The sequence below is a fragment of the Peromyscus maniculatus genome, chromosome 11 (genome assembly GCF_049852395.1).
Source record: "Peromyscus maniculatus bairdii isolate BWxNUB_F1_BW_parent chromosome 11, HU_Pman_BW_mat_3.1, whole genome shotgun sequence".
In the NCBI taxonomy this organism is placed as follows: Eukaryota; Metazoa; Chordata; class Mammalia; order Rodentia; family Cricetidae; genus Peromyscus; species Peromyscus maniculatus.
In genome coordinates, this window is record NC_134862.1 from 104,241,771 (window position 1) to 104,266,449 (window position 24,679).

At 38.9% G+C, this 24,679-nt stretch overlaps 3 protein-coding genes across 5 annotated transcripts in view; 1 reads left to right on the forward strand and 2 right to left on the reverse strand.

Moving 5' to 3' along the window:
- Positions 1-1,144, reverse strand: part of LOC121821426 (complement component receptor 1-like protein) — a 64,418-nt gene extending 63,274 nt beyond the window's left edge. The window contains exon 1 of one of the 2 annotated variants that reach the window (XM_076548307.1): positions 716-1,144. In XM_076548307.1, coding sequence (XP_076404422.1) covers positions 716-830 — 115 coding nt within the window. In that variant the 5' untranslated portion in view covers positions 831-1,144. The remainder of the gene's footprint in view (positions 1-715) is intronic. The other variant, XM_076548308.1, reaches the window with a different exon arrangement.
- LOC121821425 (endogenous retrovirus group K member 13-1 Env polyprotein-like) lies at positions 1,128-17,697 on the forward strand. The gene is made up of 2 exons (XM_042258897.2): positions 1,128-6,958; positions 12,099-17,697. The coding sequence occupies exon 2, from the start codon at positions 13,242-13,244 to the stop codon at positions 14,151-14,153; it is 912 nt and encodes a 303-aa protein (XP_042114831.1). The 5' UTR covers positions 1,128-6,958; positions 12,099-13,241; the 3' UTR covers positions 14,154-17,697.
- Positions 17,698-18,592: 895 nt separating this feature from the next.
- Positions 18,593-24,679, reverse strand: part of Cr2 (complement C3d receptor 2) — a 45,648-nt gene continuing 39,561 nt past the window's right edge. The window contains exon 25 of one of the 2 annotated variants that reach the window (XM_006997537.4): positions 18,593-23,045. In XM_006997537.4, the coding sequence (XP_006997599.2) occupies positions 22,991-23,045 (55 nt within the window). In that variant the 3' untranslated portion in view covers positions 18,593-22,990. The remainder of the gene's footprint in view (positions 23,046-24,679) is intronic. The other variant, XM_076548305.1, reaches the window with a different exon arrangement.

Here is a 24,679-nt window from a genome sequence, read left to right on the forward strand (position 1 = left end):
GGCATGGTCGCACATGCTTCAAGGGACCTAGTCACTTCCACCTAGTCATTTCCGGGTCAAACATCTCCTGTGACTCAGGACCGTGGCTTTATGTGGTTGGGTAAAGTGTGCAACGTAACCACAAGATCTATGTGCATCGGCAGAACAGCCAAGTGGGCCTGTGTTCTCAGGTGCAGCCCAACCTTTATTAACTGGCACCATGATCCCCAGGCCCTTTCACACACATGTCTTTCCACAGGCCTGTGTACATCTGTCCCTCTCCCTTATCTTAATAAAACTCTGGTTAGTGGATTCTGTCCTGTTTCCTTACTTTTCCTAACAGGGTAAAAACGCCTTAAAAACAAACAGTATTTCCATTTCACAGATGAGGAAACACAGGCATATTTACTTTCCTCACAACCAAATTCTAGGATTAGAAATTGCATCTCGCAGGTTTACACAACGTCCCCTCTACGCCCCCACGCCAGGACCCCTACACCTCTTTTTTTTTTCACTACAATTTACTCTACACTCAGTACAGACAACAGGTGGGAGACCAAGCGTTCCTACCGGCTGAGTACAATCTGGGTTGAGAGCTCTGCACTCACCCACGGGAAAGGAGCACTGAGCACCCCCAGGGGACCCTAGACCACCGGTGGAGTCTGCACTGCGCCCATTTACCGCGGGTTTCGCTGCAGGGCACATCCTTGCCTCCCCGCGCCTCCCCGTGGCTCACCTAAAGTAGATGGCGCCAAGGACAGCAGCAGGACCGCCAGCTGGACTCTGCCTTGGCAGAAAGCTACAAGGCGTCCCACAGTGCCCAGATGCTTTGAGATCCCAGAAACCTTCATTTTCTTCACACGGGTCTCAAGCGCTGTAGAACCGCAAAGCAGAGAAGGCAACCCCGCCCAGGGTGCGGGAAATAGCGCTGAGTTCCGGAAAAAAGATTTTGACCACAGCTTCCCCTTGTTGGGCGGGGTCTTGTTTACGACTTGTTCGTGGGATTTCTGTGGAATTTCTCCTGGGAGATCGCTTCAGGGATGCAGGCACAGAACTAAACACCTAGCAAGTCAGTTCCAGGATATTCTCTTTGTAAGTACTTTGGCTCCAAAGAAAACAAGGCATTATGGGAACGCGGGTTGAAAATAAACCGGCCTTGCTCCGCCCCCTTTTATTTTCTGAACGGGTGGAGCCTAATCAAGGGTGAGCCAGCGGTTGCAGGCCCTGTGTAGTATACAGTTAAGAACTTATCTCCTTGTGATAAATTCAGATGTAACGTGCCACAGAAACAAAAATTAAAGCAATGAGCTAACCAGATATAAAATTTATACACAAAACCCATAATTTTCATCTTAAAGGGAATAAAGGTTTATTCTAGAGTCATTATGAGTGACCATGTCCCTGGAACAATGATTCAGGTTACCCCCAGTTCCATGTCCCAACGTGGAAGCAGTTCCACAAAGTTTTCATGGTTTTACAGAGCAGAGAAAGTCTTAAATCAAGTTTAAAATACATTGGTGGGTACATCAGAAAGGGGGTACATTAATGAATGTGCTTTTCCATAGGCTCAAGATGGTATCTGACTGCACCCTTATTAGCTTTTGGATTGGTAGAAGCTAGTTGCCTGCTAAGTTAATAGATTCCAAAAGATTACTTATTGCTTGCTTGCTTGCTGTGGGTTTTTTTTATTTGTTTGCTTGTTTGTTTTGTTTTAATCTATTGTCCCAGATGTTAGTTCTGACACAGGGGGCAAAGAATGGCTATTTCAGAAGTCCAAAAGAACATAAGGTAATTAACCTCTGGACTTCAACATTACAATCCCTCCACAATATTGAAATTATAATTAGCCAATCAGTCTCTGCAAACACAGATACCTTTCAGGAGTTTTCTTTCACAGCCAGATGCAGCTTCTTTTCAGAAGATTTTGTTCACAAATATAATGTCAATGCTATTCAACCTACATTAAGACTGCAGTAATGAATGGGGGATATCAGGCCTTGCCATCATCCAAGTGAGATTTGATGACAGGTGAACAATTAATAAGACCCCAGAAATGGATTTAACAGGGTTTGCTCTGGATTTCAGTTCCTTTCTTAATAATGATGATGAGGAAAGGAAGAAAAAGAAGGAAGGGAAGGAGGGAGTTAGGGAGGGAGGAAGGAATCAAGAAATAGCCCCCCAATTAGAGATGGATGGTGGTACTTTTTGAAATAACAAATATAGAAGGCCAAGTTTAGGGAACAGGATTAAGAATTCAAAGATTACAAGATAGAGCATGTGAACAAAAATGTCCACATTCTGTTTCCAGAACCTGTGGTACCCTGTATGGCAGAAAGACTTTGCTGATTAAATTAAACCAAAAATGTTGAAATGGGGAGGTAATCCTGACTATCAAAATGGGTTTGACAATCCCAAGGATCCTTACAAGAAGGCGGTACTAGATCTGAAATGGAGAATAGTGTGAACAGAGATCAGAGTTACTGCCTCCAGAGAGTAAATGCCAGCAGCCTCTATAAGGTAGAAGAAATCAACAGATTCTCCTCTGGAGCTTTCAGATGGAACCAGTCCTGGCAGCGCTTTGGATTGAGTACTGTAAGACTTATTTAGAATTTAAGTTATTCTCAATAGAGTATGGAAGAAGAAGATATATTGCAGTTAAATGGATTCAGTTCCTCAACTTCCTTACACTGAATACTATCAGAGTAGGCTCCTCACTCCCACATGGTTTTGGGCTTCCCTCTTAGCACCCACTTTCATTCCTCAGTCCTTGATGGGTTTAGCTCCTGGCTGACATTCACTTCCACCAATGCTCCTCTTATCTTAGTCCTCACCAACTTCAAAGGTCATAGAAACGTTTTTGTTTTGTTTTGTTTCTTCACATACTTGGCCTCATAGTTTCTTATCTTTGCCTATGATCTTGTCCTCCACTCCACCAGTGCCCATAGATTATCCTGGAGCTGTCATTAACTGTATCCTCTCCATAAGCTCAACTATTCCACTTAACCACAAGTCCTACCTTTCTAGTTCACCCCCAGTGTCTTGTCTCTCACAACCTGTATCTCACAGTACCTATAAATCCATGGACCTGCCACAACTGGTCTCTTGCTAGGTTAGATTTGTGCTCCACTGTAAGAGTCACCATTTTGCATACACCTTCACTTACAGTGTTTATTGGACAAAACCAACATAAAATTCAATTCTCTATTATTTTGTCTACATTACTATAAAACTGAATGTGACTAGAAGAAAATAATTGATGATGACTAGTCTTACTTTAATGACAACTCATTTCATTTAAATGTTTGTGTTAGGGTGACAACAAAGGCCTATTAAGGGACACTATTTCTGGTTAAGAAAATATAATACCTGGCCTGGATGGATACCTCATATTCCAGTTGGGCAAAGCCTTGCCAAGAGACCACCTCTAGGAACATGGGCTCACCTTCAGCCATGCTAAAGAGATAGGTAGAATAATCACCTTAGTGAGATTCTTTGCCTTTTCTCCCCAAATTCCCACACCCTACTGTAGTCTTTTGCAGCTATGTTGCTTTCTAAGTCACCGACTTTTCTGAAACACACAGAAAAGGATAACTTCATCTTTCTTTCTTCTTCTTCTCCTTTTTCTTTTCTTTCTTTTTTCTTTTGTTTCTACATTGTTCCATTTTTATTTATTTGCTTTTATGTGTACAGGTGTGTTTTGCCTGTATGCGGGCTTTTGTGTGCACTACTTGTGTGCATTGCCCACAGGGTCAGAGGAGGGATTCAGATCTGCAATTGGAGTTACAGAAAGTTGTTAGCATCATGTGGGTGCTGGAAATTGAGGTCCTCTGATGCCAAAAGATCTGGCTTTTGGCAGGGTAGAGAAATTGGAAAAGAGATGTGTAGTCATCGAAGGCTAGATATGCACAAGTGCATACACACACACACACACACACACACACGCAGGGACCTTTTCTGAGGGGCAAAGCTTAATTCTTCCTTTTATTCTGCTGCTTGTTATATACTTTATTTTTCTCTTACCCCCTTTATACCATCCAAGACAAAAGCTTCTATGTAAGAAGGAAATCACCTTACAACCACAAGTTACATCTTATCCAAAAACAATTAAAATCTTTATGCGGGGAGAAATCACATTATGATCACAAGTCACATGTTTTCCTTAGAAGAGCACAAGTACTTAAACATTTTCCTTTGTATTAATTTCCCCACCATAACATCTTCATCCCAAACAATGATTCCTTTCTTATTGATTAATAAAAATTTTTTTCTATGTTTTCAAGATAGGCTCTCTCTGTGTAACAGCCCTGGCTGTCCTAGAACCTTTGAACTTGCAGAGATCCACTGGCTACTGCCTGCCGAGTGCTGGGATTAAATGCTGGCACCATCACAATTAATAGAATTTTAAGCAAGTTAAGTATATTTCAGTGAGTTCCTTTTGTACTTCAGGCAGCTGTTTGTGGTTTCAATGTAGCAAATTTCCATCTTATTTCTACTCTACAAAAAGTTTAGACAAGTGGTCAGCTAACCACGTATTTTTCTTAACAAATAATAGGGTAATTTAATTTACTTTCATAAATTTGTTTTTTCAAGGTGCATACCAAAATCTGTGGTAAATTGTGTAAGCTACTTGACCAAGGAACTCAGGCCTAACCTTGAGTGTAGGGACATAATTGCTTTTTTTGATCATCAGCCTGTTTTTCACAGATAGAATCCATGGGTCTATAATGCATGAAACTTCCATGTTCTTATTTTTCATCTTCTACAAATCTCATATATATAATAGAGGGAAAGATGACTTCTAGCCTATTTTATCCTTTTTTTGTATCTCTTATTGGAGCAACTGGCAAGCAACCTAAACCATTTCGGTAATCATCTTTACTGTCTTAACCACTTGTATCTCTTAGGCTAACTCAGAAAGTTCAATTAAATTATTGATTCAAGTAAGCATCATTGCTCTTATAAAAATCATCTTCTTCATTGTGATCTGCAAGTAAAATGCACGGTGAAGAGTGGGATTTTTCCATGAACTAATCACATTATACTAGATAGAGTGGAATCCGTTCACGTAGGAATTACATCATGCCTAAGAATTCCTATAGGAGAATGAGTGGTTTGACTAGGATACAATCAAACTATGGATCCAAGAGATACACATGTGCATCTTGTAATATCTTCTACCAAAGCCAGTTCTCTCTCAGCATCAGGTAATAATTTTCTTGTACTATTTAAGTCCTTATCACCTTGTAAGATTTGAAATAAATTGCTTAATTCTTTAGTTGTTAATCCATTTGTGGGCTGTAGTCAGTTAATATTGCCCTGAAAAATTTGAAAATCACCAAGGTTGGTAATTGATCTCTCCTGAATTGTGCTTTATGTGGTTGAATTTTCTGTAAACCTATCTTATAGCTATCTTATAGCCTAGGTAACTAATAGCATCTCTTCTTTATATTTTTTTCAGGAGCAATTTATAATCCCAAACAAGGCAAAATTCTCTTTACTTCATCAAACACTTTTCTAAGGTATCTGTATCTGAATCCGCTGCCAGCCGCAGGAATATGAAGTAGGAGTTCAGCTGATATTGACAAAGCTATCACCTGGAAAAAGTTAAGGACTTTTCCAGAGGAAAACCAAGGCTTAAGGAGTCTTGGTGATATTAGCTTTTGAATATATTAGCTGTATCCTGCAATTAATTTCTTGTGTGCTGTTGGAGTTTCCCCCATTCGACTTTTCCTTCAAGAATTTATGACAGTGCAACTAATCACTAATTGGGCACAACTCTCCTTATACATTTGGGGTAATTGGATGGCTATCCCCAGCTGTGTTTACTTTTTATTAACATAAAATCTGGCCAGAGCCATTCTCTGGATAAAAGTATTTCAGATAAGATACCTCTTTTTCCAAAGATAAAGGCAGCAAAACATTAGCTCATCCCACTTACAGATAAGAAAAAATATCCACTAGCAATTAAATCCTCAACTCCTTACCGTCACCCCAGGTTATTTACATAAGACCCTAATTTAAGAGATTTACTGTTCCCATTCCTGGGATGATGTTTTAGCCATTTGCTAGATACTGAGTTAAGGCAGTTGCCTACAAGGCCAGACAGGTGATAGGTGCCAAGCTTCTTTCTTGTGCAAATTAAGTTTTTATTCCTCCTCAGCCAGGTGCTATTCCTAGATTTTCTCCTCAGCAATTACTCTGAGTGAAAGTGCTTTTACTAACCAAACACTACATACTCTGACATAGGTTACCTAGCAACCAAGCACACTCCCCCTCCACATCTGAAAGCAGCTGCAGTTGGGAGGAGCAGGGGGCGCGGGGGGAAGGGCACCAAAGACAGTTTACTTTCTTGTGACTTAATTGACACCTAACATTTTATCTAGCCATTTCTAGATTATAGTTTGAGCACATACATTCCCTAATTGGTCTTAGCCTATAGTTGACTCTACCAGAGAACTCCCCTTTAGTCACTCCCCTTTTGAGTTGTAATTGGAAGCTGACAATTAATTGCTTTATGTGTGTATCCTTATCACCCCTCTCTGTAACCCTGAAAACTTTTAATCTCACAAGGCAGTGTGATAGGGACACGGTTCGTGTATATAGACGGTTTTTTCCTGTAACAGGTAGAATTAACTTAGAGAAATAAAGCGAATGGACTAAAGAACGGAGTGTGCTTAGATTCATTGAATATCCCTCAGATAGAATCCTCAGCTGGTTGGTAGACTCTTCCGCGGACCCTGGGAGCAAGCAATATAGGCTGGACCTAATATTGTTTGCGTTACCTGGCGCCTGAACAGGTTTAACTGTTTTTGGTACTCAGGGGACTGAGGGAAGTGAGTATTTTGGAGTATATCCAGGGAGAGGTATCACTCCACAGAGGGTTGCCCAGTTAGAGGCTCAACTCCGGAGCATCGGCTACAACCAGTCCTCACCGTAGGGTGCTGCAGCCCCCAGCGACACCGACCCCCTGTTGGAAACGGTGAGTAGTGAATACCCTTTCCCCTTTAGTAATCCCCCTAAGAATCTTTCTTGCACCATGGGTCAGAATGAGTCAAAACAGAAACAGCTTTTTGTTCAAGTGATCAAGCATATGCTAAAGATGCAAGGCGTTGAAGTTAGTGCTAGTCAACTTTCTGAATTCTTTAAATTCGTACAGAAAGTAAGCCCTTGGTTCCCAGACCGTGGGACCTTGGACTCTGAGACGTGGGAAATTGTAGGAAAAGATATCAGGTAGTGGTGTACAGAGCATGGAGAACAGCAGATGCCATCAACAGCACTCTCCATGTGGAAAACGCTTAAACAAGCTTTGTCCACTGATGAAGAACTTAAGCCTAAAGCAAAATCAGAAAAAACTATTCCCCAATCCTCAGTTCCCACTACCCCTAAGTTTAAGGGATCTCCTCCACCTTCCCTCCGGTCAGAAAAGAAACGGAATATTTTCCCCTCTTTAAGAGATTTTAGTGAGAACAGCTCAGAAGAGACTTCTGATGATTCTAGCAAAGACACATCAACCTCTGAGGAGGAAGACAGAAAGGGAAAAAGAACAATGCGCTGTCAAACACCTGACAGCATCCCCCGCTACAGCGCTTAAACATACACTCCACACGGCCTCCTGCAAAACGTAAAAAGAAAAAAAAAAAGAGGGGCCGGTGGGTTTTGCTGGAGCAGTTCAACAGGCCCATCACCAAGGGGAAGCATTAGGATGCTTCCCTGTGATTGACCCAGGCATAGAGGGCGAAGCCAAATGGGAACCCCTGCCTTTTAAACTACTGAAAGAAATAAAACAGGCAACAGCTGCCTATGGGCCAACCTCTCCGTATACACTCACGCTGGTGGAAGGCTTAACCCCCCAATGGCTCACTCCTCATGATTGGTTCCAAGTAGCAAAAGCCTGTTTAGCAGGAGGTACATACTTGATATGGAAAGCTGAGTATGAGGAATTGGCCCGTCAGGAAACCGCAAAATCTCCTTCGAGGAAACGTTTAACCTATGAGATGTTCATGGCCACTGGGAAATATGCCAATACAGCTGAACAATTAAAACTATCACAGGACACCTTAAAGGCAATCACTACAGCAGCCCTAACAGCGTGGAAACGTTTACGCTCTGCTGATGCTAATACTACAGGGCTTGCTAAAATAACACAGAATCCTGAAGAGCCATATACAGAATTCGTTGCCAGACTTACAGAAGCTGTGGAGAGAGTGGTACCCAGTTCCAAGGCAAGAGATATAATCTTGAAACAACTGGCTTATGAAAATGCCTCTACCACTTGCCAATCTTTACTGAGACAAGTAAAGAAAATGGGAAGCATCTCTGATTATATCAGAGCATGCGTGGATGTTGGTCCCTCTTATTTTCAAGGCATAGCAATAGCAGCCGCATTGCAGGGACACACGACTACTCAATTTCTAAATAACCAACAACCAGAACAATATAATCAAAAGAACGTGGGACTTAGATGCTTCTCTTGCAGACAAATGGGACATATCAGTAGAGAGTGCCCTTTTCAAATAAAAGTGAATACAAACTTTGATTCTAGAGACAATAATATAAACCCAAGTGCTCCAGATTTGACTCCAAATACAACTCAAAGTAGGCCCCCTGGACTGTGTCCTAGTTGTCAGAAGGGTTTTCATTGGAAAAAGGAATGTAGGTCCCATTATCATAAAAATGGCACCCCTCTAACTAATGCTAGCAACATCTCAATCAATACAGGACCCCTCCCATACCAGGGAAATGGGGGAAAGGGGCAGGTCCGGCCCCAGAAAATAATGGGAGCAATAAATCGGACAAACAACCCCCCCCCCTTTTTTTTTTTTAACAAAAATCAATCGAACAATTACAAAGAGCAACTCCTGGGAGCGCAGGAATGGACATGTGTTCCACCTCCTTCACAATACTAACATCTGATTCCCCAACAGTATGCCTTAACACTGGGGTCTACGGATCACCCCCAGAAGGGACACTGGGGCTAATCATAGGCTGTAGCTCCTCTGCTGTACAAGGTGTTAATGTTGTCCCAGGAGTGACTGACCCTGACTTTACTGGAGAGATTAAGATTATTGTACAACCTCCTACAAAAACAATTCAGATTCGTGCAAGACAGCGCCATAGCACAGCTGCTCCTGCTTCCATATCAGGTTACAGGAAGTGCAGTCTCAACAGCTACAAGAGGAGCTGCTGGTTTAGGATCTAGCAACATGGCTTTTTGGATTCAGGAAATCAAGAATTCCAGACCAACTAAAACTTTCAAAGTACAAGGAAAGAAAATAACTGGTTTGCTAGACAGTGGTGTGGACATTTCCTGCATTTCAGGAAAAGATTGGCCGAGTACTTGGGAGACGGATATTACTCCTTCCTCTCTAGTGGGATTAGGTCAAGCTAATAATGTAGCCAGAAGTTCAGAAATATTAAGGTGGTCTGATGGAGAAAATCATGGCACATTTTGTCCTTATGTAGTCCCCTCCATACCTATCACCTTGTGGGGAAGAGATGTGCTGCAGCAAATGGGTGTATTGTTGGTCTCTGCTAATGAACTAGTTTCAGCTCAGATGTTGCAGATGGGTTTTAACCCTGAAAAGGGCTTGGGTAAGCAAACCCAAGGCAGAATTGAGCCAATTATTCCAGAAATTAAAAATGAGAGACATGGTCTAGGGTATCAAAATTTATACTAGGGGCCACTGTTCAAATCACTGCTGACCCCATTACTTGGAAATCTGATGCTCCTATCTGGGTTGAACAGTGGCCTTTGAGTACTGAAAAAATTGAAGCTGCTACCCATCTGGTAGAGGAGCAACTTAATAAAGGTCATTTAGAGCCATCTACCAGCCCTAGAAACACCCCAATATTTGTTATTAAGAAAAAAATCAGGCAAATGGAGGCGGTTACAAGATCTGAGAAAATTAAATGAAATCATGGAGCCAATAGGAACCTTACAGCCTGGTTTGCCATCTCCTACAGCCATCCCTAGAAATCATAATATAATTGTCATAGATTTACAAGACTGCTTCTTTACCATACCTTTATATCCTAAAGATTGTCAGTGTTTTGCCTTTAGCCTGCCTTCTCCAAATTTCCAGAGACCCTATCAGAGGTATCAGTGGAAAACTTTACCTCAAGGAAGCAAAACTAGTCCGACCCTGTGTCAAAAATTTGTGGATATGGCACTTTTACAAGTTTGTAAAATGTATTCTGATGTTTATCTTGTTCATTATATGGATGATATATTGATTTCTCATACTGACAGAACCTATCGATAAGAAGCCTTACAATTCCTGGTCCAACAATTGACTTTATATGGGCTTCAAGTAGCTCCTGAGAAAATCCAAATTCAACCTCCTTTTTCATATCTGGGACGTGTTATTCACACGGATTTTGCTTCTCCCCAACCTTTTCAATTGAGAATAGACTGTTTAAAAACTTGAAATGATTTCCAAAAACTGCTTGGTGATATCACCTGGGTACGTACCTATTTAAATATACCCACAGTTGTCTTTAAACCCTTATTTGACATTCTTCATGGTGACCCTAATCCAAGATCACCACGGGAATTAACACCTGAGGCTAAAGCACCCTTGACACTATTGGAGGAGGGACTTAATTCTAAAAGACTCCTTTGTATAGATTACAATAAACCATGGAGTCTGGTTATTCTACCTACTGATTATACTCCCACTGCCTGTTTGTGGCAAGGAGGACCTCTAGAATGGCTACATTTACCTCTAACTCATAAAAAGATTGTAACAGTATATACCTCCCTGGTTGCATGTCTATTACGTAAAGGAAGGAAACAGAGTAGAGAATTATTTGGACAGGATGTTCATCTGATAATCCTTCCTTATACAGCTGAACAGCATAATATCCTGTCTTATGAGTCTGTAGATTGGCAAGTAGCCAGATAGGATATACTGGCACTTTCTCTTATGAACTACCTGACCATTATCTGTTAAGATTCATATGCTTGCATCCTGTAATTTTTCCCTATAGAACTAAATCAGATCCATTGCCTCCTCCAGCAGCCTTAGTATTTACTGATGGCTCTGCTTCAGGCCAAGCTGCATTAATTATTGATGGTCATAAAGAATCCTTTCCTACACAGGAAACTTCTGCACAGAGAGTAGAACTAATAACAGTAATTACTGCCTTTGAGAGACTCAAAGACAGAACTTTTAATTTGTATACTGATTCTCAATATATCGTCAGATTATTTCCACATATAGAAACTGCCCCTCTTCCCTCCAGCTGCTCTACAGTTTTAAACTTGCTTTCAAAACTACAAAAGTTAATTCAATCCAGGATTCATTCTTTCTTTTTTGGTCATGTTCGTGCGCATACGATGCTTCCAGGTCCCATTCATGAAGGGAATCATATGGCTGATTCTTTAACTGGAATCATTGCCTATTTTACAGAAGCAGCTCAAAAAAGCCATGCTTTGCACCACCAAAATGCCATGGCTCTTTGCTTTCAATTCCAAATTCCTTGTGAAGCTGCCAGATCCATTGTGCATAATTGTAATGTCTGTCCAACAACTACAAATTCTCTTCCTATGGGAGTTAACCCAAGAGGCCTACGTCCTTGTGATCTATGGCAAATGGATGTAACTCATGTTCCCTCCTTTGGAAAATTGGCATTTGTCAGTGTGTGTGGATACCTATTCTCATATCATTTGTGCCACAGCCTGATCTGGAGAAGCATTTAAGGATATTATACAACACTTGTTCCACTGCTTCTCGATATTAGGAATGCCTAGAGCTCTAAAAACAGATAATGGGCCTGCATATACTTCAAAAACCTTTAAGAATTGGTGTTTAACCTTTCATATCTCCCACTCCACAGGCATTCCTTATAATCCCCAAGGTCAAGCTATAGTGGAGAGAGCTCATCAAACTTTAAAAAACCCAAATATCAAAATTACAAAATGGAGATCTTAAATACTCATCTCCCCATCATATCTTAAACCATGCTCTGTTTGTAATTAATCATATGAATATATCTGAGGATAATACAAATTCTTTCCTCAGACACTTCTCCACAAAAGTTACACCTAAGCCTCTAGTAAAATGGAAAGACCTCCTCATTGGTAATTGGAAAGGTCCAATGCTTGTGTGTTTCCACAGGATGCTGATTCACCTCTGTGGATCCCGGATCTCTTGATCAGACCATATGGCCAGCCAGCAACAGAACAAAAGCACTTAAAGTTATCTGCGAGAAGGAGAAAACTGCCACCGCTGCAGCTCCCTCCCTGCCCACCACAGGCCACATCGAACACCACCTGTGATGGCAATGATGAGAGTCCACAGCCAGTTCCAGATGCCCTGGCTTTCATGGTCGACGGTCTCCGAGTTCATCAGCCCCATCCCCAACCTCCCCAGCGATGAGCTGCCTCTACATGCAGCAGGCAGCTCAATTCCCTCTTTGGGGCAGGTCAAACGTCTGACATCTGAGGCTACTCAGGTTCTTAAGAATCAGGGTAAAGCCTTAACTCCTGAAAACCATTTCCTGGCAATGCTAGCAGTGCTCACCCTCCAGGTATTCTCCTTAGTTCCCTGCACTCTTGCTCTAGATACCTACTGGGCATATGTTCCAGAACCCCCTCTTTTCCATCCAGCCACGTGGGATTCTGAGGAAATAAAGGTTGTTTCCAATGACTCCTCTTTATTGGGGTGGGGGGAGGATCTAGTTTCATACACCCTCGCCTAGCTAAACACTTTAGCTTCAAAGGACACTCAGATAGCTTTCCCTTATGTTTCTTTGTATACCCCATACACCCCATACCCGGATGTCTGCCCTTAAGGCACAGAACTCTTAAAGCTAGTCAAACTACCAACAAAATTTGGTCATTAAGCATTATTTCTCCTGTAGATAGCTATCTACCTACTAAACCTGTTCCTGATCATACACCACCCTTAAAGAAGTTTCCTGTTTGTGATGCTAAATTTTCACACCATACTTGGGATAATGTAAGACCTAATGCTGGCCGTCCTAAGTGGACACACTGTGTTTTTCCAGATATAGGAGTCACTTTTTGTCCTTATAATGTTGCCTCAGTTAAAATACATGATTGGTCTTATACTTCCTTAGAACCCACTGTAAATCAATGGACAATTTTCGGCTGGGTTAGTCCCACCTATGTGGCACTGCCTTCTCACTCTCCCAAGCCCCAGACTCAACTGTATCGATTGTTAGCCACCATTGATCATGTTGGCCTTCAAACCCCTACACAGCCCAATTATAATTTCCTCAATATCCAGGCTTGTGTTATGTCTCCCTTTGCCATCCTTTATTCAGGTACGACAGGAACTTTAAACATCATACCTAATGGTTCAATTTATGATATTTCCTGCAAGGATTGTTACCTAACTAATTGTTTGAATTCCATAACTAACCCTAAAACTTTCGTTATCCTTCGCCAACCATCTCATGTACTCTTGCCTGTAAATCTTTCTTCACCCTGGTATGAAGACCCTGCTCTTTTTGCATTAGAACATATTGCTGACTCCCTTTCTCGTCCCAAAAGGTTTGTAGCTGCAATTTTTCTAGGCATAGCTGCCTTGATAGCAATAATTACCACAGTAGCTGCTTCAGCCACAGCCTTAACTCAACAAATACACACTGCTCATCATGTTAATTCCCTATCTAAGAATGTTTCTATGGCTTTAATTACTCAGGAAGGAATTGATCAAGGATTGACAGATAGAATAAATGTCTTAGAGGAGGCTATACTATACATGGGTAATCAGACTCAGAATATTAAGACACATTTAACAGCATCATGTCATGCTGACTATAAATGGATCTGTGTCACTCCTTTGCCTTTCAATGGATCAGATATGTCCTGGGATCAAGTGCAAGCTCACCTGAGAAGTGTCTGGAATAGTTCCCAACTAGGTATAAATATAGGTACACTACATTATCAGATCAGTGCTATCAGTCACTCTAGATTCCAGGTTTCCTCTGCAGCTGAAGTGGCCAGTTATTTTGCTAACTCAGTAAAGGATTTTGTGTATAACAACTCCTTTTGGAACCTTATTATTAATATCGGAATTATAGGACCATTGATCATTTTACTCTTATTTTTGCTTCCAGTCATCTTCAGACGTTTAGGATCAGCTGTACGAGTTGCCCAGAGAGAGATTCACACACTGCATTTACTAAACGAAAAAACGGGATGAATCAGCTAGTAACTGCAATCCATATTACTGTATATTATAGATTGTGTTAACTGTTTACAAATGATTTCTAATGACTGTTGTACAAAATATTGACACAAGGTGGGGCTGTTTAATATGCCTTATGGCAAGACCCTCCACTTCTATCTTCGAACAGGTTGAGAACTATTCTAAGTGGGCACCTTTTTTCATAAGAAGGCAAATATTTTTATCCTGTTCTTGTAAAGGTAAAAAATAGGTAAAAAAAAAAAAGTAAAATATCAGTATTTGAAGTTAATCACTATAATAGACCATCCATTTGGTAATAATGAAGGCAAGGGAAACCCAGGCTCTAAAGAACCCATTGGCTGGATCACCTTATTTATAGCTTTCAGGTATGTTACCATTCTCCACTTTTTTTTTTAATGACAAATATAGGAGAATTCCTATATTGAAGAATGACCTATAGGTCAATTATTCAATATGTTGAACATTTAGCTTCTCCTGTGCCAGCTATTCTAAGGCCTATAATTTTTCTGATGTCAAAGGCCACTTTCCACCCACACAGGTTTGTCAGTTAACTATTTTAAAGGCAGGGTTGTTGGTACCTTTGAAAGACCAACAACTGTTTTGTCATACTTATGTACAACCTGAATGGTTGGTTATTGTTCTTGATAATACCTTTTAATATTTCTCTAAGAAACATTCTTCATTTTATGGTTTGTTCCTGAGATTGTAGAAATGTTAATCTGTATTTTCCATTCCCGCAACAAATCACATCCCCATAAATTCATTGCTATGTTAACCACATATGGCTTTAATTTTCCTATCTGTCCTTCTGATCCTATACACTGGATCCACCTTGCACTTTGCTTTACATGAGATAAATTTCCAATCCCTAGAAGCTGAATATTTAATTCTGGAAGAGGCCAATCTGGATGCCAAGATTTGGGGGAAATTATTGTTTCATCTGTGCTCATGTCTAACAATCTTCAATTACAATGCCATTTATTTGTATCTTCAGCTTTGGTGTTTAATCATTTATACAAGTCTGCCAAAATACTTGTGTTATGGTCTCTCCTGAATTTTTTTGTTTTATTTACTGGAGCTGTTCTGTCCTTGATCACTTCCAAAGCAGTATGGTTTTTAACAACAGGCATTAAGTCTTTTAATTGTTCTATGAATGAATATCTCCAATGCTGATGAAATTATTGAACAAAATTTGATATTGAGGCCTGGGGAAAGCCCCCTAAGGCATTTCTCGAAGGCAAAGGTTTACCTTGCATGTCCCTTGTTGACCTGTACTCATTAGTCCACTTCTGGACTTTGCCATACCTTCGGCATACTCCAGAAATCTGGGGCCTTCTATTTAGATTATCCCTCGAAAAAACATTGTTTCTAGGAATGCTTTGCCTACAGTTTCTTTTCAGATGATCTTGTTTATCACAATTAGAACATCTGACATTTTTATTTTTCTTAAAATTTTCAAAAATCACTTCTCCTATCAAAGTAGCATCATAGGTATAAGATCCAATATCAGCTGTATTTCTAGTCCAGGCATGAATTGGTGCTGATCTTGCCTTTAAAGGCCTAATCCTCCATTTGCTAGGTTAGTATTTTCAAAAGCTAAAGATTCAATTAATATTTGTCTGACTTCTGGATCTAATACTATTCTATTTACAGCTGAAGTCAATCTTTGCAAAAAAAAAATCAGTGAAGGTTCCTTTTGGGCCTTGTATAATTTTAGTAAATGACTCAGACCTCTTTCCTGATTCTTCAACCTTGTCATAAGCATTCAAAGCTGCTAGATGACATAGGGCCAAGGTGTGATCATCAAATCCAAACTGTCTTTGCAATTCAGCATATTGGTCTTCACCAAGACACTGTTCTTGGGAAATATCAATACATCTAGCCCTATTTTGTTGTTCTATAGCCCTAGCTTCCTCTTTCCACCATGTTTACCATTGTAACTGAGGACTGGCTTCCAATATTGCTGAAAATACGGTTTAGCAGTTTGGGGGATAAATCTGTTCTGAGTTGCCCATGAATTTAACATCGTCTTCACATAGGATGAATGCATATCATATGAAAAGACTACTCCCTTAAATCTCCCCAAATCTAACATTTCTATAGGATTCCATTTAACTTCTGCATAACCTTGATGTTACTTATTGTCTGCTTGTCATTCTTGTATAGTATCTTGATAAATTAAGATTGGTTTTCTAATAATATTGGTTTCCTTCTCTTCTATTTCATCATGTAGTGGTGCAGTAGGTTGTGGTCTAAATTCCTCTGACTGTGTCTGAATTATTTTAAAATTTTCATTAGTAGGTCTTTCTAAGGCTTGTATCTTATCAGTCAATTTTTCATATTTGACACAGATATCAAACCCCCTTTAAGGATAAAATATGATATACCAAATTGACAGTAATTATAATTGACATTATGTCAATCCCAGCTAAGTCAGTTATCCCTTCATTTATTTATTTATTTTTTTATTTTCCAGCCATCTATTGTGGCACTATACAGAGTCCTAATTCCAAGCATGGTGATATCACCCATTCTTAATATGGGAAAGATTTTTCTTTGGACTTCCCAGGTATCTTACCAAATCTACTGACTTTTCAGTTTGTTCATAGCAGCAGTGGCTGGACACTGCAGGGTATGGGCAGCAGGAGCATGGCTGGAGGCAAGCATATGGTGGATGCTGACATGAGGGTACTTGGATGACAGAGCAGGCAATGGCTGGCTAAGTTGTGGTATCTCATGTGCATATGTGTAGGACTAGTAGCAGCAGAAGCCTGAGTTGGCATTGTAGCAGGAATGGGTGTCATGTGGTGTTGGCTCTAGGAGGAGATACAGGAGAGCTGTGAAGGACAAAAACCCCTAGCCTGTGGTGAAGGTTTGGGTTTCGGTGGTGGGAGAAGCAAGCAGAGGATTGGCTGCAGTTGTGGGAAGAACTAGCAACTTTAGAAGCTACCATGTGACCTTGTGTCACACATTGGACACTGGATATTGTGTTTAGCTAAGTTGTTCTATTATCAATAAAGACTCAGGAGTCAGATATTAGGGTGAAAACCTGACAGATCAAAAAAAGTGGCGGAGGAGTGACCAATTGACCCTCTCTCCACACTTCCCAGATCGAAGAGACAATGAAATCACTAAATCCCTCCCTATTCTTTCCTGTGCATCTTCTCTATCCATACTCCTGGTTTCTCTATGGCTAATTCTGGTCAGCTAGTCGCTGGCTCTGCCCCCTGATTCAAGGTTAACTTTATTAACACAGTCTCAGGGTGTCAGAGTGCAGTCAAATATCCTGCAACAGATCATAAAGGGAGTTGCCTCATTTTTGTAACATTTGTAATTTTGCTTGATGTCTCCTCTGTTCTTTAATCAATTTACTATTTCATTATAAATGACTTAAATATGAATTGTAGTACATTTAGCTGCAGCTTTTAGCCCCTACCCACTAGTTAACAGGAATATTTCCCTCCTCCAGTTTTAACTACCATATTGACTCTAGAAACCCCACTCCATCTAAGAACAACTGAGGTAGATTATTCCTATCCTAAACCCCAAAGCTGGGAAGACAAAGAAGGTTTTACCATCCGCTCATTTCTCTGCTCTGTTGCCTCTGGTTTGTTTGCATGCATGTTATACTATGGTGATAAACCAGAACTATTAAATGTACTTTTTGAAGGAGTTGTTGACTACAGCAGCAATGTGTACTAAAATGCTAAAGTTGTAGGTTTGGCCTTGTCAGCAAATATTTTGTTAGTGTCTAGAGAATGTTTTCCAGAGAGTGAAGCCAGCAAGGGAAAAGAGAATAGGAGTTAGGACAAATTCCTCAGGAAATAATCTTAGTCTTCAGGTCCTGTAAGTTTTTTTCTTTTTAATTACTTTATTTCCTGTGCCTGGCTATTTTGCATTCACGAATGTCTGTGTACATTGTACATGCCTAGTGCCCATAGTCTCCAGAAGAGGCTATCTAATTCCCTGGAACTGGAGTTATAGACAATGTGAACTGCCATGTTGGTGCTAGGAATCATAGCCAGGTCCTCTGGAAGACCCGCAAGTATTCTTAATTGCTGACCCATCTTTCCAGCCCTACATGTGATTTTTAAAGCCACAGTCATAACTGCCCTCTACACACACACACACACACACACACACACACACACACACACACACACACACACGATGGTAAATACCACATCTTCTTTAGGTAAAGATGAAATAGAAACCTGGTCATTGATAGGAAGCTTTTTTTCTCAGTAGTCTAGAGGGTAGATCTAATGTATAATGGGAGAACTAAGGGAACTTGTTCCCTAAATAATATGTACCTACTGGGGATGAGGGAGCTTAATTTGTGGATTGAGACATTGGTGAAAACAACCAAATTGTGTGTTCTGTAATGAATTACTTTTAAATTATAAACTCTTAAGATCCTAGAATTGTGTATATTATTTAGGAAATCATTGACTTCAGAAAGAAAAAGTCATGTAAGATTTTTTAATACAGTTTATTTGATTGGTGAATATATTACACTAAATGACATTTTATAAAAAAGCTAAAGCTTATGAGAAAAATGCTAAAGAAATGACCCAAGCTTGAATTAGAAATCAGCTTATATAGTTCCTAAATCTCTTACAAATTAGAATTACAGATTGATTGTGGATAGGCAAAGAATACACAGTATTATGAGAAAAATATTAACCCAAGTGAGTATGCTTAGCCAAATCAGAGAAAGAAATTTCTGTTAAAGTCAGTGTTTCCAGGTAGGTGTGCTCATCACAACTGCAGGAAATATTTCAGATACAGTAGTGTTGAACTTTTTGGTTTTTCAAACATGTATTATCATCTAAAACATTTACACTTGAGAACTATACAGCCAAATTACAGAATAAAAGTAACAAAAGGAAATCTCGTGATTATTTTAAGTAAGATTTGATTTTGTGTTGGACTATATTCATAGCTTTCCTGGGCTTCATGTGGCCCACAGGCAGTTTGGACACCCCTGGTAGATGTTAAAATCTCCATTGTAATCCAAAGCATATAGTAACAGTGTGTAGGCCACTTTCAAAAAGATGGGGCTACATATAAGAATGAGTTTTCTTTAAGAAGTTTATACTTGCAGCATCATTTACATTTCCATACCCACAGCTTGCCTTCAGTCAGATCACAAATAAAGCTTCATAGAGGAGGTCTCACTAAACGATGTCTGTGAACCCATCTTTAATATCAAACAAACCTCTGTTCTGCTTGAGAGTACATTGCATATAAAAAATTACAGTTTATGAAATTAGTTCACTGATACTACAACCTCTCAGAGATGTACTGATATTCAAGTATTTTCTTTCTTATCAATGTTCAAAGTAATTCCAAGCCAGGAGACACTGAAACAGATAATTTCTTAGTAGGTAACAATGTGAATAATGTAACTCAAGTAACATGACTAGAGCAGCAACATTCTCTCTATTTGACAATTATAACCATTAAACAATTAGATGATATCATTTTATTAGGAAGTACTTCAGATAATATGAACTGGAACACACAACTATATTTTATATTGATAAATAAAAATAAAATAAAAATCAATGTCTATCCAACAAATACAGTAACTTTCCTTTGGCTCCCTTACTTTGAGTGTGGGATCCCTCTGATACAATGTTCCCTTTCTCTTATGCTCCTTTGCTAAGAGTCCCTGGGAGCAAGTATGCTGTGGATAAGGCTCTGTATGCTGTGAATGTGTTGCTCTGATTTGGTTGATAAATAAAACGCTGATTGGCCAGTAGCCAGACAGGAAGTATAGTATAGGTAGGATAAATAGAGAGGAGAATTCTGGGAAGTGGAAGGCTGAGTCAGGAGATACTGCCAGCCACCACCACCATGTGAAGTAAGATGTAAAGTACCAGTGAGCCAATTTATAGATTAATAGAAATGGTTTAATTTAATATATAAAACCTAGATAGCAAGAAGCCTGCCATGACCATACAGTTTATAAGTAATATAAGTCTCTATGTGTTTACTTGGGTCTGAGTGGCTACAGACCCCCATGGGACTGGGAAAATTTCCAGCTGCATAAGTTTTTCTCTTCAAATACTACAATAGTTTCTTTGTACACTTATTCTTACTCTATTATATGTATGTCTTTTTGCCTAATAAAGTGAGTCCAAGAATGTAAAGTATCTGTCAAATATATAGGAATCAGTTTAAAGCCACAACTGATCCTAAATTCTCTTTTAAAGAATTTATGCATATGAATGTGTGCTCATTGTATGCATGAACACTACATGTTTGCAAAAGTTCACAGAAATCAGTAGAAGGCATCAGATATTCTGCAAATGTAGTCACAACTGATTGTGAGCCCATGAAGGTTTTGGGAATTAAACCTGGGTCCTCTGCAAATGGAATAAGTGCTGTTAACCTCTGAATCATTCATTTTTCCAGACCCTGATTCTGAATTCTTAGGCCAAGAGAATATTTTAGCTTTAGTTTCTCTATCTGGACTATTACTTCAGCTTGGTATTATCTTTTCCCTTTATTCTACAAGAAGTCTTGTCAATTTCATCAACAAATTTTGTGCTGCTAAGTCTAAAGATCAATTTTCATTTCTTGTCATTTTTGAGCTATCAATAACTATCTTTCAAAATGGTAGAGAAGTCGTTCTGAGTGAGATATGGCATCAAAGAGTCTCAGCAAAGTATACCTTTTGGTGTCCACTCCCATTTTTCTGGTACTTTAGGTAGATTATAAATAGTGCTTGCTCACCCTTCTGTACTTTTCATCATTCAATCTTCTACATCCAACTAACTTCAATATTTCCTCCTTTCTTTTAATTTCTAGAATCTTCCCCAGTCTTATTCTCATCAAATCAGTTCGCTTCCTAGTCATTGCAAGCTACACCATTAAAGGAGAATGGCTGTGCATTCGCCATCACATCATATGGGAGCATCTTCCTTGTTTCTGTTTTATTATAGTTTCTATTTTGTGACTGAACCTTTATTCCCATCTGAGGAACTCCTCCACTAAAATTCTGGCCCAGAAATTCTTTATTACTTCCTTGTTTTTATTTTTTTCTCTTTCTACTAGATTGTCTCCATCAGCTTATAGGAACTGTGGCATAGACACATCTATTAATTATTCAAGAGTCATTCCTTTATTTTTGCTGTGATTTTCTGACCCATTATAGAAAAACTCCTAGAGATAGCACAGATATCTATAGTTGTTACTTCATTTTCTGTTCTTTCATTTCCTCTTAAGGTTAATCCAACTTCTTTCTCCTTTATTTATACTAAAATTATTTTTGTTAAGTTCATCAACAAATTTTGTGCTGCTAAATCCAATGGTCAGTTTTCATTGTTTATCATTTTTAAGCTGTCAACAGCAATTTCATAGTTGTCCTTTCCCTCTTCCCTAAACTCTCTGTACCACTGCACACCACACTTGGGTATCTCTTGCATCAGAGGCTGCCTCTTTTGCTAGTCTTCCTTCTTTTTCAGCTCCTCACATTAGAAGTCATAAGGCTTGATACTTGGGCTTTTTCTCTTCTGTGGCCTCTTTAAACTCTATGATGATCTGATTCAGTATCTTTATTATGTATGTATTTGCATGTTCAGTATCATCTGTGATGCTTGGAATGTGAATTTGTCAGCTGCCTTCTGGATACTTTTACTTGATTATTTATTAGATATCTCACATTTAGCATCCCCAAAGCAGAACTGATTTCTCCCTAGTCTACTTATCACATTCTGAATCATCTTAATAGCAACATTATCATTCCAGTGGCTAAGGTCCCAAATCCCTGGCATCATTATTGGTACCTTTCAGATCCTTTAAATCCAGATACAAACCATTATCTAGCCCTCTTGTTATTATCTTAAAAATGCATGCAGAATATGGCCTCTTCTTGCCAGGCTGTTGTTTCTTGCCAGGATTATTTTATCAGCCTCCTTGTTGATTCCCTTCTTCCACCCTTAACTTCCTATAGCCTCTTCTTAACCCAGCAGTTAAGATGATTATGTTATTCTTCTGCTTAAAACTCAGGTGGTCCTTCCTGTCTCAAAATAATAACTTATTAGAATGACCTAGCCCACCCTATCTAATCATCCAGCTCCTTCCCAAGTACCTCTCTGAGTATGTTTTTTCCTATTTGATCAATCTACTCTAGGCCACATAAACCACCTTGTTATGTCAACACAGCAAGACCTTAGTCTTTGAACTTGCTCTTGTTTGTATATTCCTTGAATGCTCTTCTATGTAGCTACTTGGCTGGCTCCCTACTTTTCTGCAGTCTTTGCACAAATGCCATTTTCTTAGTGAATACTTTCTATGTATTCACTTTCTTCTCTCTATCCTCTTTCCCTGTTTATTTGTCTTTAATGATATTTTATTCTTATCTCCCACCCCCTTTTGAGACAGGGACTCATCCATGCAACCCTGTCCTCAAAATTCACTATGTAGCTGAGGCCGGCCTTTAATTCCTGATATTTCTTCTACTTCCCAAGTGCCAGAATTATTAATACATGCCATAATGTCTGAATTATTTCATTCTTAATCATTTAAAATTATTCTTAATAATCTTGTTAATCACATTTGTTACATATTTACTGAACAGACAAGTTTTTAAACTAAGACCTTCAGTTGGCAATATGAATTGGGTAAGTTAATAATATTATACATGGCTATTAAAGACTGATATCAAACAATATTTACTTAAGATAATGCTTAAGAAACACTATGAGAAAATATTAAAGAAAATCTTGACATACATATTAATAATGAATTTTAGTTTCATTATATACCATCTTGTCATGTTATCAGCTTGCTGGGTTATATGGATCAACAGAATATACTTCTCATGTTTCTAAATGAAAAGCTCCTTCTTTAGGCCTTGTTTTTGTATAATAGTTGCTAAAAGAGAGACATAAGAAAAATAGTCAAATGTTTACTTACTAACTGTGATTATGGTGAGAATTGATTAGCTGTCTGCTTTCTACCATCCCAGCAAAATTGTATTTTCACATGTGATTTCATCTCTTTCTCTTAAATATTAAACACCACAGGCCCCAATTTTAAGGGCACATAAAAATAAATAACTTACAGGTTTGGTAATTGTTCAAGTTAGAAGCTGACCCTCAATAACTTATTGTTTTCATTTACATAACAATAAAAGCTTAACTGTATTTCAATTAGTAGAAAATAAATTTAAGTAAATTTAGAATATGGAATTGAAATAAGTGTTATGAACTTTTTAAAACATACCTGTTTTGTTAGTATCAATTGAGACTAAAGAACATAGTGCCCTATGATATAACATGCTAATAAGTGATCATAAGCAGACAGGAACATTATACATTATTTTAGGATATTCCATTTTTCTCAATCTTCCCTGTACATGTAATGTTCTGATAGTAAATGTAGAAACCACATTTTCTATTTATTTAAAAATTTAATTACTTTTGGTTAAATTATCTCTTTTCTGTGAGGAAAACCATGTAAATGACTGCCCATGTTTGTCTTTTATGTGCTTTTCTTTCTTTTGAATTCCCTAAATATCATTCTCCTAGCTTTGCTCCTTCTCTGATTATGTTTTTTCCTTCCACTCCTAAATATTATCTCTTTGATGTCTGTTCTCATTCCACTTTTACCTTTTTTGTTCTTTGTAATCTCCATACTTCCACTGTCTGTTACCTACCTGAGTCCAGATTCCTTTAAATTCTACATCACAGGTACCTCAGAGTACTATGTGTTCTCAGAGCCTACCCTCTTCCCTCAGTGAATCCCTTTCCCTGGAGTCTATGTGATTTTTCTTTCCACATCTAGTGTGAATCACTAAGTTCAGGAAATTTATTTTCTTCATAACAAAGGTGTTTACCAGTGCTCCAGCTCCCTTGTCCCTAACCTTGCTTTGGAAATGCAAATCTGAACCTTATTTCTTTGCAATGATCTTACAGGACACACAGTTCCTTGTCATGGCAACAAGGCTCCTTCATGATTCAACTCCTCATGACCTTGCTAGATTTTCCTCAATGCCTGCTGAGTGGAACATTGTTAGTTCTATGGATTAAAAAAATGTTTTTTTAAAAAATGTACTATAGTCTAACTCATTTGGAAAACTCAAATCAAAATCAAAATAGGCTCCTTTATTGCCATATTTTATTCTTGTAAGTATTCTGAACCTACATAAAAAAATAGGAGTTTGTAGTATTTCTCAGTCCTATTGTGGTGCTGAACTCTGAAGTCCTTCTCAAATCTGAGGTTGTATGATACCTATCCTGGTAATTACTAGTGCATGCCAGTTATAGAACATGACTAAACCTGTCTTATGTAGGTTCAATAATACCATCATCATGTGATAGTAGTGTAACCCTATGATGTCTCATGCCTGGAGTAGACATGAAACTGTGGGCATTGGTGTCATATGGCATTGGTGTCATGGGAAATTGACAAAAACACGTGACTTAGTATGCTAAAGTATTTTTTCTGGAAATAATTTTTTGTATTTTTGGTGTGTGTGTGTGTGTGTGTGTGTGTGTGTGTGTGTG

Coding starts and splice junctions, on each gene's coding strand:
- LOC121821425 (XM_042258897.2), top strand. CDS start 13,242: ATGTCTCCCTTTGCCATCCTTTATTCAGGTACGACAGGAACTTTAAAC.